General features: G+C 40.7%; 1 protein-coding gene across 2 annotated transcripts in view; it reads left to right on the plus strand.

Annotated features, from left to right (window-relative positions):
• The first annotated feature begins 3,930 nt into the window (after window positions 1–3,930).
• LOC139747635 (uncharacterized) overlaps window positions 3,931–12,577 on the plus strand; it is a 34,914-nt gene continuing 26,267 nt past the window's right edge. Inside the window, exon 1 of one of the 2 annotated variants that reach the window (XM_071660133.1) lies at window positions 3,931–4,415. In XM_071660133.1, coding sequence (XP_071516234.1) covers window positions 4,203–4,415 — 213 coding nt within the window. In that variant the 5' untranslated portion in view covers window positions 3,931–4,202. The remainder of the gene's footprint in view (window positions 4,416–12,577) is intronic. The other variant, XM_071660135.1, reaches the window with a different exon arrangement.

Below are 12,577 nucleotides of genomic sequence, written 5' to 3' on the forward strand. Positions count from 1 at the left end.
TCTGTTTCCTGGCACTACCTCACTGACGCAGGAAAAAATGATTAAGTATAATGAAAAAATCATGTATATATATTTATTATTTTATATATTTTGCTTTGTTGATGTCTCCCGCGTTAGTGAGGTAGTGCAAGGAAACAGACGAAAGAATGGCCCAATCCACCCACATACACATGTATGTACATACATGTCCACACACGCACATATACATACCTACACATTTCAACATCTGCTGCCAAATCTACTCCCAGATATCTAATACACTTCACTTCCTCCAGTTTTCCTCTATTCAAACTTACCTCCCTACTGTACCTACTGTACCTATTAACCTTGCTCTTATTCACATTTACTCTCAGCTTTCTTCTTTCACACACTTTACCAAACTCAGTCACCAGCTTCTGCAGTTTCTCACCCGAATCAGCCACCAGTGCTGTATCATCAGCGAACAACAACTGACTCACTTCCCAAGCTTTCTCATCCACAACAGACTGCATACTTGCCTCTCTCTCCAAAACTCTTCCATTCACCTATGTAACAACCCCATCCATAAACAAATTATTTATAATTTATAATACATAATCGGTTTCCCGTGTCAGTGAGGTAGCGCCAGGAAACAGATGAAGAATGACCCATTCACTCATATACACACATATATGTATATCAGTGCCCACATACACACATATATGTAACATACGCAGATGTTACAAACAAACACATGTACATATTCATACTTGCTTGCCTTTATCCATCCCTGTCGCTACCCCGCTCCAAAGGAAAACAGCATTGCTATCTCCTGCTTCAGTAGTTAGTGCCAGGAGTACAGCCAAAAGGCCCCATTCGTTCACACACAGTCTCTAGCTGTCGTGTGTAATGCACCTAAACCACAGCTATCTATACACATCCAGGCCCCACAGACCTTTCCATGGTTTATCCCAGACACTTCATATGCCCTGGGTCAGTCCATGGACAGCATGTCGATCCTGGTATACCACATTTTTCCAATTCTTTCTATTCTTTGCATGCCTCTCACCCTCCTGTATGTTCAGACCCCAATCACTCAAAATCTTTTTCACTCCATCCTTCCACCTCCAATTTGGTTTCATGCTTCTCCTTGTTCCCTCCACCTCTGACACATATATCCTCTTTATCAATCTTTCCTCACTTATTCAATCCATATGTCCAAACCATTTCAACACACCCTCTTCTGCTTTCTCAACCTTACTCTTTTTATTTCCACACATCTCTCTTACCCTTACATTACTTAATCTAACCACCTCTTACGACATATTGTCCTTAAACATTTCATTTCCAATACATCCACCCTCCTCTGTACAACCCTAACTATAACCCATGCCTTGCAGCCATAAAAGATTGTTGGAACTACTATTCCTTCAGACATACCCATTTTTGCTCTCCAAGATAACGTCCTCTGCTACACATTATTCATCACTCCAAGAACCTTCACCCCCTACCCAACCCTGTGACTCACTTCCACTTACATTGTTCCATCCGCTGCTAAGTCCACAACCAGATATCTAAAACATTTCACTTCCTCCATTTTTTCTCCATTCAAACTTACCTCCCAATTAACTTGTCCCTTAACCCTACTGAACCTAATAACCATGCTCTTATTCACATTTACTCTCAACTTTCTCCTTTCACACACTTTTCCAAATGCAGTTGACAATAGTTTCTCTCTTCTCATTGATGGTCCTTTCCAGGAAATGACGTCTGCTTCATTTCCAGTATTGACTCAAAGGACATAAGGACAGGCTGCCTGCATCATTTTTTTTTTTGCAAAATCAGATGTATCATGGCATTTTCAGCCTACCAGGCTTTCTTCTTAAAGAAACTCTACTGCTTTGGAAACCTGTCTTTTTCAACTGTTTCCCTTATGTGATGAGATCAGTTTAGGTTATCTTCTGATTCTGGGACTTGTGTGTCTGGCTCCACTGAACATAGAAAACTTGTAGAAGTTAACTCTTACCACAGAGAGGAGGAAATAACCCATCCCTCAGCATAGCAGGGGAAAATGAAATGTATTAGTCCATATGTAAATATAGTGCCCACTAATAAAATTGGTGCAAGCGGGCCCATGCAGTTAAAATGACTTTACCTCAACTTTTTCAGAATGCACTTTTTTATACCACTTTTATAAATAATAGTGTGTGACATCATTCTGGCAATGCTTTTAGACATTTGAGGTTGCTATTGCATTTGTCCCATATATTTGAAATTGGTAAGAAATTTTGTGCTATCACTTTTCACTGTTTGTGTTAGCATGTATTAGTTCATCTAGATATCAGTTTTGCTTGAAATAAATAAAAGTTTACATGAAAAACCTCCTGTAAACCATTGCAGCAATATGATGTCATACTTCTTCCCCTGACAGTAAGAGTATTAAGATTTGACTTAACTACAACTTCTTTCCGTGGACCTGTTATTTATTAAAGTGAACTTTGCATCACTTGTTATTATGCACTCTTTTCAAGAGGTGCAGAGCTAAAACTTTTGCTGCAATGTAGAGGATGAATAAGCCCTTCATTTTCTTTCATGTTGTTGAGGTTTGACATCTGGTTGTAGAAGTATATGTTTTGTGTGTCGTTGTGTTGCTTAGAGTTTCTGCAGCTGTAAGATTGTTTTGCATGGAGTAATTTAGTTTTTAAGTTTAGTAATTTGGTGGTGTGTTGGAAGTATGTTTCGTTCATGAAGCATATTGAAGGGATGCAGTTAGCTTATGAGCAGGTCACCTCTGGTATCATGGAAGTATACCGTTAGCCATATAGGATGGCTAGTATTGAAATTCTGCATATAGGTGTTGGGTGTGTGGGTCAGGTTCTGTAGGTGGGAGTGTATGTGAGGAAACATGTGATGGGAGGTATGTAAGTGTTGAACATGTTCTAGTAAGTTGGACTGTATCTTCAGAGTGTTGTTATTATCTTTACTGAATTTGTGCTTTGAGTGGCGTTGCTAAATGGGATGATGGGGTGTATAAGTGCCTGTCGTATCAGGTATAGACACAGGGAAGGAAGGGAGGCTCCGTCCAGGTGTGAGTCTGATTTCTTGGATGAGCCTTTTTTTTTATATATCTTGGATTAAGTTGAATACTTATGTAGGTTTGTTCTTCATACCACTGGTGTTAAACCTCAGGATGTTTAGTGTGTTAATGGGGTGATAAAGTTGGTCAGGATTGGCTTTTGTGCTTGTGTTCTTTGCGGGATGCTGTATTGGGATGGGATATTTAGTTGGGCGCAAGTATGTGTGTGGTTAGTTTTGTACTAAACCAGTATAAAAGATTTTTACACCTAGGTTAAGCTAGTGGAAAATAAATAAACCCAGTTTAAAATTGATAGAGACATCCATATCCATTTCATATTTTGTGTATGAGAAGTAACATGTGTTCACTGATAATATTTTGTTTGTAAGTGTTTGCACCTGCAGCACTTATTGATTTTTTTTTACCTGTTTGCAATAACTCCTGTAAATAATGCAAAACCATTTAATAACGTCATTCCCCAAAACAGTCTCATGAAAGTTGCTTTATTTTTCTGTTAAAGAGAAAATTATTTACAAAGTTTTTCGTTTTTCTCCTCTAACTCGAGAGCCTATAATTTTTAATTAGAAAATTATGAGGTAAAGGCACACCGAGGGAAATAATGGATACGGAATATGATGAAGCTTCTTTTAAAGACAAGTGCTATATATGTTGTGTAACCAATATGTAGGTAAAATTCCACCCTTTAAACCATAGAACATCTCAATCAATGAACAAACCAAAATCTTGAAAAAAAATATTGGTTATCATAAGGATCGCTGTTATGTATTTTCTGTAATGCACGATTATACCATTTTAATTAGTCAGCATGTGCTGCATGTTTAGACATTGTTGTATTTACCTGCTTATACATTTGTTGAGTACAAGGAAAGAGTTCTCCACACATGAGGCCTGCATCTCTTAAACTTTTTACGTCATCAAGTAGCCTTTTTTACTTCGATTGATTGCCTGCTTTCACTTTGCTTAGTTTGTTTCAACATTATATCGCCATCAAACCTTAACTTTCTAAATTCCTTTCTAGCCAGCTTATCCTGGCCTTTGACGGCATTCTTTAAGTAATGGAAATAAGTTTTAGTTACGCATCTATTCTATCTTCTTTGGCATTATCAGTGGACCCGACCCTGGTGTGGGGCACCAGCCTTCAAGTTTGATGTTCGTTCAGTGTTCGACCCCCGGGGTTCATTTATGGCCATGGGCAGACCTCGGCGTTAGCCTGTGTCAACGGGCGGTCTTCGGCGTTCGCCTGTGTCAACGGGCGGTCTTCGGCGTTCGCCTGTGTCAACGGGCGATCTTCGGCGTTCGCCTGTGTCAACGGTCTGTCTACGGCGTTCGCCTGCGTTCACGTCGTCTCATCATGACGAAGGTGCCTGTTATCTTTATCACAGTCCACTGTCTCAAGGAAAGTCTTTCATACGCTGTATAGTGGTTTTTTTTTCTTTCTTTTTTAGAATGTGTACTTCCAAGGGCACAGTAGATCTCTATTGTGTAAGTACGGTTGTGTCCTACAGATCTTCAACGCTTGGGAAGTGAACTTTTCATGGTTGTGGAATTGGGTAGTTGGGAAAAGTAATACTTGTGGTGGCGTCATGTTAAGTGAGACTTACTTTAAAAGCAGAGGAGCTCACTGGGCCGACCAGTCGAGATGTAACTTTCCTGTTTGGTTGAAGCTTACACACCACATTGCAAACGCGTATTGGGTATTGTTTGCTAGTAACTCCCTTTTTTGTGCATCGCTTGAGAATCGATCTTCACTAATTGCATTTCTACTGGACTGAACAATGTTCGTCACGTCTTTTTTTTTTTTCTTTTGCATTATCATATCTTTCTTCAATGTTAGGTATGGTTTTGGTACGCCGTATTTCCCAGTTATGAATTCCACCGTTCAGTTACTACGCCTGGGAAACTGAGTTTCCTCATATCCATTCTTTCTGCTTGATATGTTTTGTAGCTATGACCTCCTGCCCTCCTTTTTTTTTTTTTTTTTTTGCAGGTTTAGCATAATTTCCTTTACATATTCCATTCCTTTCACGCTCTTCAGCGGCATAATGACACCTTTCACTTTTCGCTAGTCTAAGGCAGGAAGGTTCTGTGTTTTTATAGTCTTTCTTAATAACTTAAAGTTTTCAGGTTGGGCGTAAATTTATCTTTTTTTTTTTTTTTAAGATATAGCTTTCAAACAACTGCAGCATATTCCAGAACTAGTCATGTTAGAATTCATCTCTATATATTTGAAGGGTTTCATATTGGCCTGTAACCCGTAGAAAAATGTTTAACTTATGATTGCCGTGTTTTGGCAATAACTTAAAAAGTTATGAAAGTTATGATTATGTATCTGTGGTGCTGTTGATAAAGTATGGGGAGAATGAAGGGAATGATTTCATAGCAAGGAAGATTTTAAGCCGTGACGTTTGGTTCACGGGTCAGTGTACTCGTTTCTGTACGTCCCTTTTTTGCTGTCTGTTTGTATATCGAGATCAGACAGTGTTGATATAAGATAAAAGACAAACAGGGTATTGGTTGGCGTAAACGGCTTCAGGAGTGCTACAAACCAGAAAAAAAAAAAAACATTAACCATTAAAAGCCATATTTAGGCAGAGGACGTAACATTGGGTTTACTTTGAAACTCTTAGTATCACTCAAATACGAGATAAGTATGGGTTAAGAAAATGATCTAGTTGCTAGTTGACGACAGAGGAAGCCGTTGTGGGAAGGAAACTTTTGTCCGAAAAAGTGTACATTGGTACGCTGTCAGGAACGGATAGTATGTCAACAGACCGATAGTAAATCAATGAGGCAGAACTGTTGATAACGTTGATAACGCATCAGTTTTACTGTTGCTAGACACTTGTCAGCGTCTAAAGCAGCCCAAGGTTAAAAGGGCATGACAATCAACGCATCAGTTTTACTGTTCCTAGACAAGTGTCAGCGTCTAAAGCATCCCATGGTTAAAAGGGCATGGCATTTGGCCTAACTCCTAGGCCCTGATGTTTACACACAGAAACACACACACATGCACTGGGAAATTATATGGGAGGGTATTGATTGAGAGGGTGAAGGCATGTACAGAGCATCAGATTGGGGAAAAGCAGTGTGTTTTCAGAATTGGCAGAGGGTGTGTGGATCAGGTGTCTGTATTGAAGAATGTATGTGAGAAATACTTAGAAAAACAGATGGATTTGTATGTAGCATTTATGGATCTGGAGAAGGCAAATGATAGGGTTGATAGAGATGCTTTGTGGAAGGTATTAAGAGTACATGGTGTGGGAGGTAAGTTGCTAGAAGCAGTAAAAACTTTTTATCGAGGATGTAAGGCATATGTACGAGTAGGAAGAGAGGAAAGTGATTGGTTCTCAGTGAATGTCGGTTTGCGGCATGGGTGCGTGATGTCTCCATGGTTGTTTAATTTGTTTATGGATGGGGTTGTTAGGGATGTGAATGCAAGAGTTTTGGTGAGAGGGGCAAGTATGCTGTCTGTTGCGGATGAGAGAGCTTGGGAAGTGAGTCAGTTGTTGTTCGCTGATGATACAGCGCTGGTGGCTGATTCGGGTGAGAAACTGCAGAAGTTGGTGACTGAGTTTGGTAGAGTGTGTGAAAGAAGAAACCTGAGAGTAAATGTGATTAAGAGCAAGGTAATTAGGTTCAGTAGGGTTAAGGGATAATTTAATTGGGAGGTAAGTTTGAATGGAGAAAAACTGGAGGAAGTGAAGTGTTTTAGATATCTTTGAGTGAATTTAGCAGCGGATGGAACCATGGAAGCAGAAGTGAATCACAGGGTGGCGGAGGGGGCGAAGGCTCTGGGAGCGTTGAAGAATGCGTGGAAGGCGAGAACGCTATATCGGAGAGCAAAAATGAGTATGTTTGAAGAAATAGTGGTTCCAACAATGTGATATGGTTGCGAGGCATGAGCTATGGATATGGTTGTGCGGAGGAGGGTGGATGTGTTGGAAATGAGATGTTTGAGGACAGTATGTCAAAAGAGGGTGTATTGAAATGGTTCGTTCACATATGGAGAATGTGCGAGGAAAGATTGACAAAGAGGATATGTATCAGAGGTGAAGGGAGCGAGAAGTGAGAGACCAAATTGGAGGTGGAAGGATGGAGTGAAAAAGATTTTGAGCGACTGGTACTTAAACAGGAGGATGAAAGGCATGCAATGAATAGAGTGAATTGGGACGATGTAGTATACCGGGGTCGACGTGCTGTCAGTGGATTTAACCAGGGCATGTGAACCGCCTGGGGTAAACCATGGAAAGTTTTGAGGGGCCTGGATGTGGAAATTGAGCTGTGTTATCGGTGCATTACACATGACAGTTAGAGACTGATTGTGAACGAATGTGACCTTTTGTTGTCTTTCTCTAGCACTATCTCGCGCGCGCGCGTTGGGAGGGGGTGGGGGTGCCACTTCATGTGTTGTGGGGTGGCTACGAGATGGATGAACGCAGCATGTATGAATATGTACATGTGTGTATATATGTATATGTCTGTGTATGTATACGTTGAAATATATATATATATATATATATATATATATATATATATATATATATATATATATATATATATATATATATATATATATATATATATATTATCCCTGGGGATAGGGGAGAAAGAATACTTCCCACATATTCCGTGCGTGTCGTGGAAGGCGACTAAAAGGAGAGGGAGCGAGGGGCTGGAAATCCTCCCCCTCTCGTTCTTTAGTTTTCCTAAAGAAGGAACAGAGGAGAGGGCCAAGTGAAGATATTCCCTCAAAGGCTCAGTCCTCTGTTCTTAACGCGGGAAATGGCGAATAGTAATATATATATATATATATATATATATCGTTAATGTGATGTCCTTGATCTAAGGCATCGCTTGCACATACCGTCACGGCAAACTAATATAAAAGCGTAGCGTAATGTAACCGTGGAAACTAGTTTTAAGGGCCAGGAGGAGCAGGTTGTTGACAGCTACATCCTTGCTGAATATGGAAGTCAAGGTGAAATTTGCCCCTCTATGTTCAACTGTTTCTTAACACACATACGTGGAATTTTATTTGTCACTCCGTCCAGCGACAAACATTAAACATTATGTTGAAGTTCGTCGGTGATAATGATATGATTTCAAGGCGATGATGGCAACCTGTTGCTTGGGTAGCCTCGCTGGTGAATGACAAGGTCGTCTACCCTCGAAAAAAAAAGTAAAAAAAAAAATATACCATCTTTGGCATTCGTTTCATGGTATCATGAGTATATTAGGTTGAAATATGATTACACAACTTATCGTCTATGTGAATGTTGCATCCAAATCACACGAAGATAGATAGCCAAGACAAATGAACGCATGAGTAAAATAGATAGGATATAGGATTATAGAACATCAGTACAGACAGCATGGTGACGTCACGTTAGATATAAATGTGGATATATATACCTATTCCGGAAATGTGTAACATTACTTCATATTTTTTTTTTTCATTTGTATGTGACGACATTAAAAAAAAAGAAGTCTAGCCACCGTACTCCTCAAAGCGTATATTAATTTATTTACAGAAGGATCTCTGTTAATTTATATTAACTAAGTGGATGATTGATATAGCATTGTCTTCATGCTGTTGCTATCTAGGTCCAGAGATGTATAATTCATCAACAGACGTAGGTGGAAGAATAGAACCAAAACCCTTGAATAATCTTAATCATATACATATGTGAGAGGGAAATATATATACTTTCAGTGAAGTGGTAGCGGGAGAAACCATGAACAGCGTGTTTAAATGCGGCGTGCCACTTGCTTCAATATAAGACTGTATCGCTCTCATTGTGGATTCTGACGCCAGCACCCACTTATTCCAGCAAGCGTCTGGCTGGCCTTGTACTCGTTCTTGCCCTTGTGGCTCTTAAGTTCCCGTAAGTGAGAGAGTGAGTCCTTTTGCGATATAGTTATGGCAACGTAGATGCAAATCAAGTGTGATGTTGGGATTTAGATAACTTTGTTATGTAATGGCACCTGTTGAGGTGGATTGTCTGCACGAAAATGTCGTGCCACATGCATAGAAAAATTTCGTTAAATAGAATTGTATGAACTGGCGAAATGCGATTTCACCTTCATATATATATATATATATATATATATATATATATATATATATATATATATATATATATATATATATATGAATGTAGGTTTGCGGCAGGGGTGTGTGATGTCTCCATGGTTGTTTAATTTGTTTATGGATGGGGTTGTAAAGGAGGTAAATGCAAGAGTCCTGGAAAGAGGGGCAAGTATGAAGTCTGTTGGGGATGAGAGAGCTTGGGAAGTGAGTCAATTGTTGTTCGCTGATGATACAGCGCTGGTGGCTGATTCATGTGAGAAACTGCAGAAGCTGGTGACTGAGTTTGGTAAAGTGTGTGGAAGAAGAAAGTTGAGAGTAAATGTGAATAAGAGCAAGGTTATTAGGTACAGAAGGGGTGAGGGTCAAGTCAATTGGGAGGTGAGTTTGAATGGAGAAAAACTGGAGGAAGTGAAGTGTTTTAGATATCTGGGAGTGGATCTGTCAGCGGATGGAACCATGGAAGCGGAAGTGGATCATAGGGTGGGGGAGGGGGCGAAAATTTTGGGAGCCTTGAAGAATGTGTGGAAGTCGAGAACATTATCTCGGAAAGCAAAAATGGGTATGTTTGAGGGAATAGTGGTTCCAACAATGCTGTATGGTTGCGAGGCGTGGGCTATGGATAGAGATGTGCGCAGGAGGATGGATGTGCTGGAAATGAGATGTTTGAGGACAATGTGTGGTGTGAGGTGGTTTGATCGAGTAAGTAACGTAAGGGTAAGAGAGATGTGTGGAAATAAAAAGAGCGTGGTCGAGAGAGCAGAAGAGGGTGTTTTGAAATGGTTTGGGCACATGGAGAGAATGAGTGAGGAGAGATTGACCAAGAGGATATATGTGTCGGAGGTGGAGGGAACGAGGAGAAGAGGGAGACCAAATTGGAGGTGGAAAGATGGAGTGAAAAAGATTTTGTGTGATCGGGGCCTGAACATGCAGGAGGGTGAAAGGAGGGCAAGAAATAGAGTGAATTGGAGTCATGTGGTATACAGGGGTTGACGTGCTGTCAGTGGATTGAAGCAAGGCATGTGAAGCGTCTGGGGTAAACCATGGAAAGCTGTGTAGGTATGTATATTTGCGTGTGTGGACGTGTGTATGTACATGTGTATGGGGGGGGGGGTTGGGCCATTTCTTTCGTCTGTTTCCTTGCGCTACCTCGCAAACGCGGGAGACAGCGACAAAGTATAAAAAAAAAAAAAAAAAAAATATATATATATATATATATATATATATATATATATATATATATATATATATATTTTTTTTTTTTTTTTTTTTTTTTTTGGCTTTGTCGCTGTCTCCCGCGTTTGCGAGGTAGCGCAAGGAAACAGACGAAAGTAATGGCCCAACCCACCCCCATACACATGCCTTGATTTAATCCACTGACAGCACGTCAACCCCGGTATACCACATCGCTCCAATTCACTCTATTCTTTGCCCTCCTTTCACCCTCCTGCATGTTCAGGCCCCGATCACACAAAATCTTTTTCACTCCATCTTTCCACCTCCAATTTGGTCTCCCTCTTCTCCTCGTTCCCTCCACCTCCGACACATATATCCTCTTGGTCAATCTTTCCTCACTCATTCTCTCCATGTGACCAAACCATTTCAAAACACCCTCTTCTGCTCTCTCAACCACGCTCTTTTTATTTCCACACATCTCTCTTACCCTTACGTTACTTACTCGATCAAACCACCTCACACCACACATTGTCCTCAAACATCTCATTTCCAGCACATCCATCCTCCTGCGCACAACTATATCCATAGTCCACGCCTCGCAACCATACAACATTGTTGGAACCACTATTCCTTCAAACATACCCATTTTTGCTTTCCGAGATAATGCTCTCGACTTCCACACATTCTTCAAGGCTCCCAGAATTTTCGCCCCCTCCCCCACCCTATGATCCACTTCCGCTTCCATGGTTCCATCCGCTGCCAGATCCACTCCCAGATATCTAAAACACTTCACTTCCTCCAGTTTTTCTCCATTCAAACTCACCTCCCAATTGAATTGACCCTCAACCCTACTGTACCTAATAACCTTGCTCTTATTCACATTTACTCTTAACTTTCTTCTTTCACACACTTCACCAAACTCAGTCACCAGCTTCTGCAGTTTCTCACATGAATCAGCCACCAGCGCTGTATCATCAGCGAACAACAACTGACTCACTTCCCAAGCTCTCTCATCCCCAACAGACTTCATACTTGCCCCTCTTTCCAAAACTCTTGCATTCACCTCCTTAACAACCCCATCCATAAACAAATTAAACAACCATGGAGACATCACACACCCCTGCCGCAAACCTACATTCACCGAGAACCAATCACTTTCCTCTCTTCCTACACGTACACATGCCTTACATCCTCGATAAAAACTTTTCACGGCTTCTAACAACTTGCCTCCCACACCATATATTCTTAATACCTTCCACAAAGCATCTCTATCAACTCTATCATATGCCTTCTCCAGATCCATAAATGCTACATACAAATCCATTTGCTTTTCTAAGTATTTCTCACATACATTCTTCAAAGCAAACACCTGATCCACACATCCTCTACCACTTCTGAAACCACACTGCTCTTCCCCAGTCTGATGCTCTGTACATGCCTTCACCCACTCAATCAATACCCTCCCATATAATTTGCCAGGAATACTCAACAAACTTATACCTCTGTAATTTAAGCACTCACTCTTATCCCCTTTGCCTTTGTACAATGGCACTATGCATGCATTCCGCCAATCCTCAGGCACCTCACCATGAGTCATACACACATTAAATAACCTTACCAACCAGTCAACAATACAGTCACCCCCTTTTTTAATAGATTCCACTGCAATACCATCCAAACCTGCTGCCTTGCCGGCTTTCATCTTCCGCAAAGCTTTTACTACCTCTTCTCTGTTTACCAAATCATTTTCCCTAACCCTCGCACTTTGCACACCACCTCGACCAAAACACCCTATATATGCCACTCTATCATCAAACACATTCAACAAACCTTCAAAATACTCACTCCATCTCCTTCTCACATCACCACTACTTGTTATCACCTCCCCATTTGCGCCCTTCACTGAAGTTCCCATTTGCTCCCTTGTCTTACGCACTTTATTTACCTCCTTCCAGAACATCTTTTTATTCTCCCTAAAATTTAATGATACTCTCTCACCCCAACTCTCATTTGCCCTTTTTTTCACCTCTTGCACCTTTCTCTTGACCTCCTGTCTCTTTCTTTTATACGTCTCCCACTCAATTTCATTTTTTCCCTGCAAAAATCGTCCAAAAATATATGTATTATCCCTGGGGATAGGGGATTAAGAATACTTCCCACGTATTCCCTGCGTGTCGTAGAAGGCGACTAAAAGGGGAGGGAGCGGGGGGCTGGAAATCCTCCCCTCTCATTTTTTTTAATTTTCCAAAAGAAGGAAC

Source organism: Panulirus ornatus, chromosome 69, assembly GCF_036320965.1.
Source record: "Panulirus ornatus isolate Po-2019 chromosome 69, ASM3632096v1, whole genome shotgun sequence".
NCBI lineage: Eukaryota > Metazoa > Arthropoda > Malacostraca > Decapoda > Palinuridae > Panulirus > Panulirus ornatus.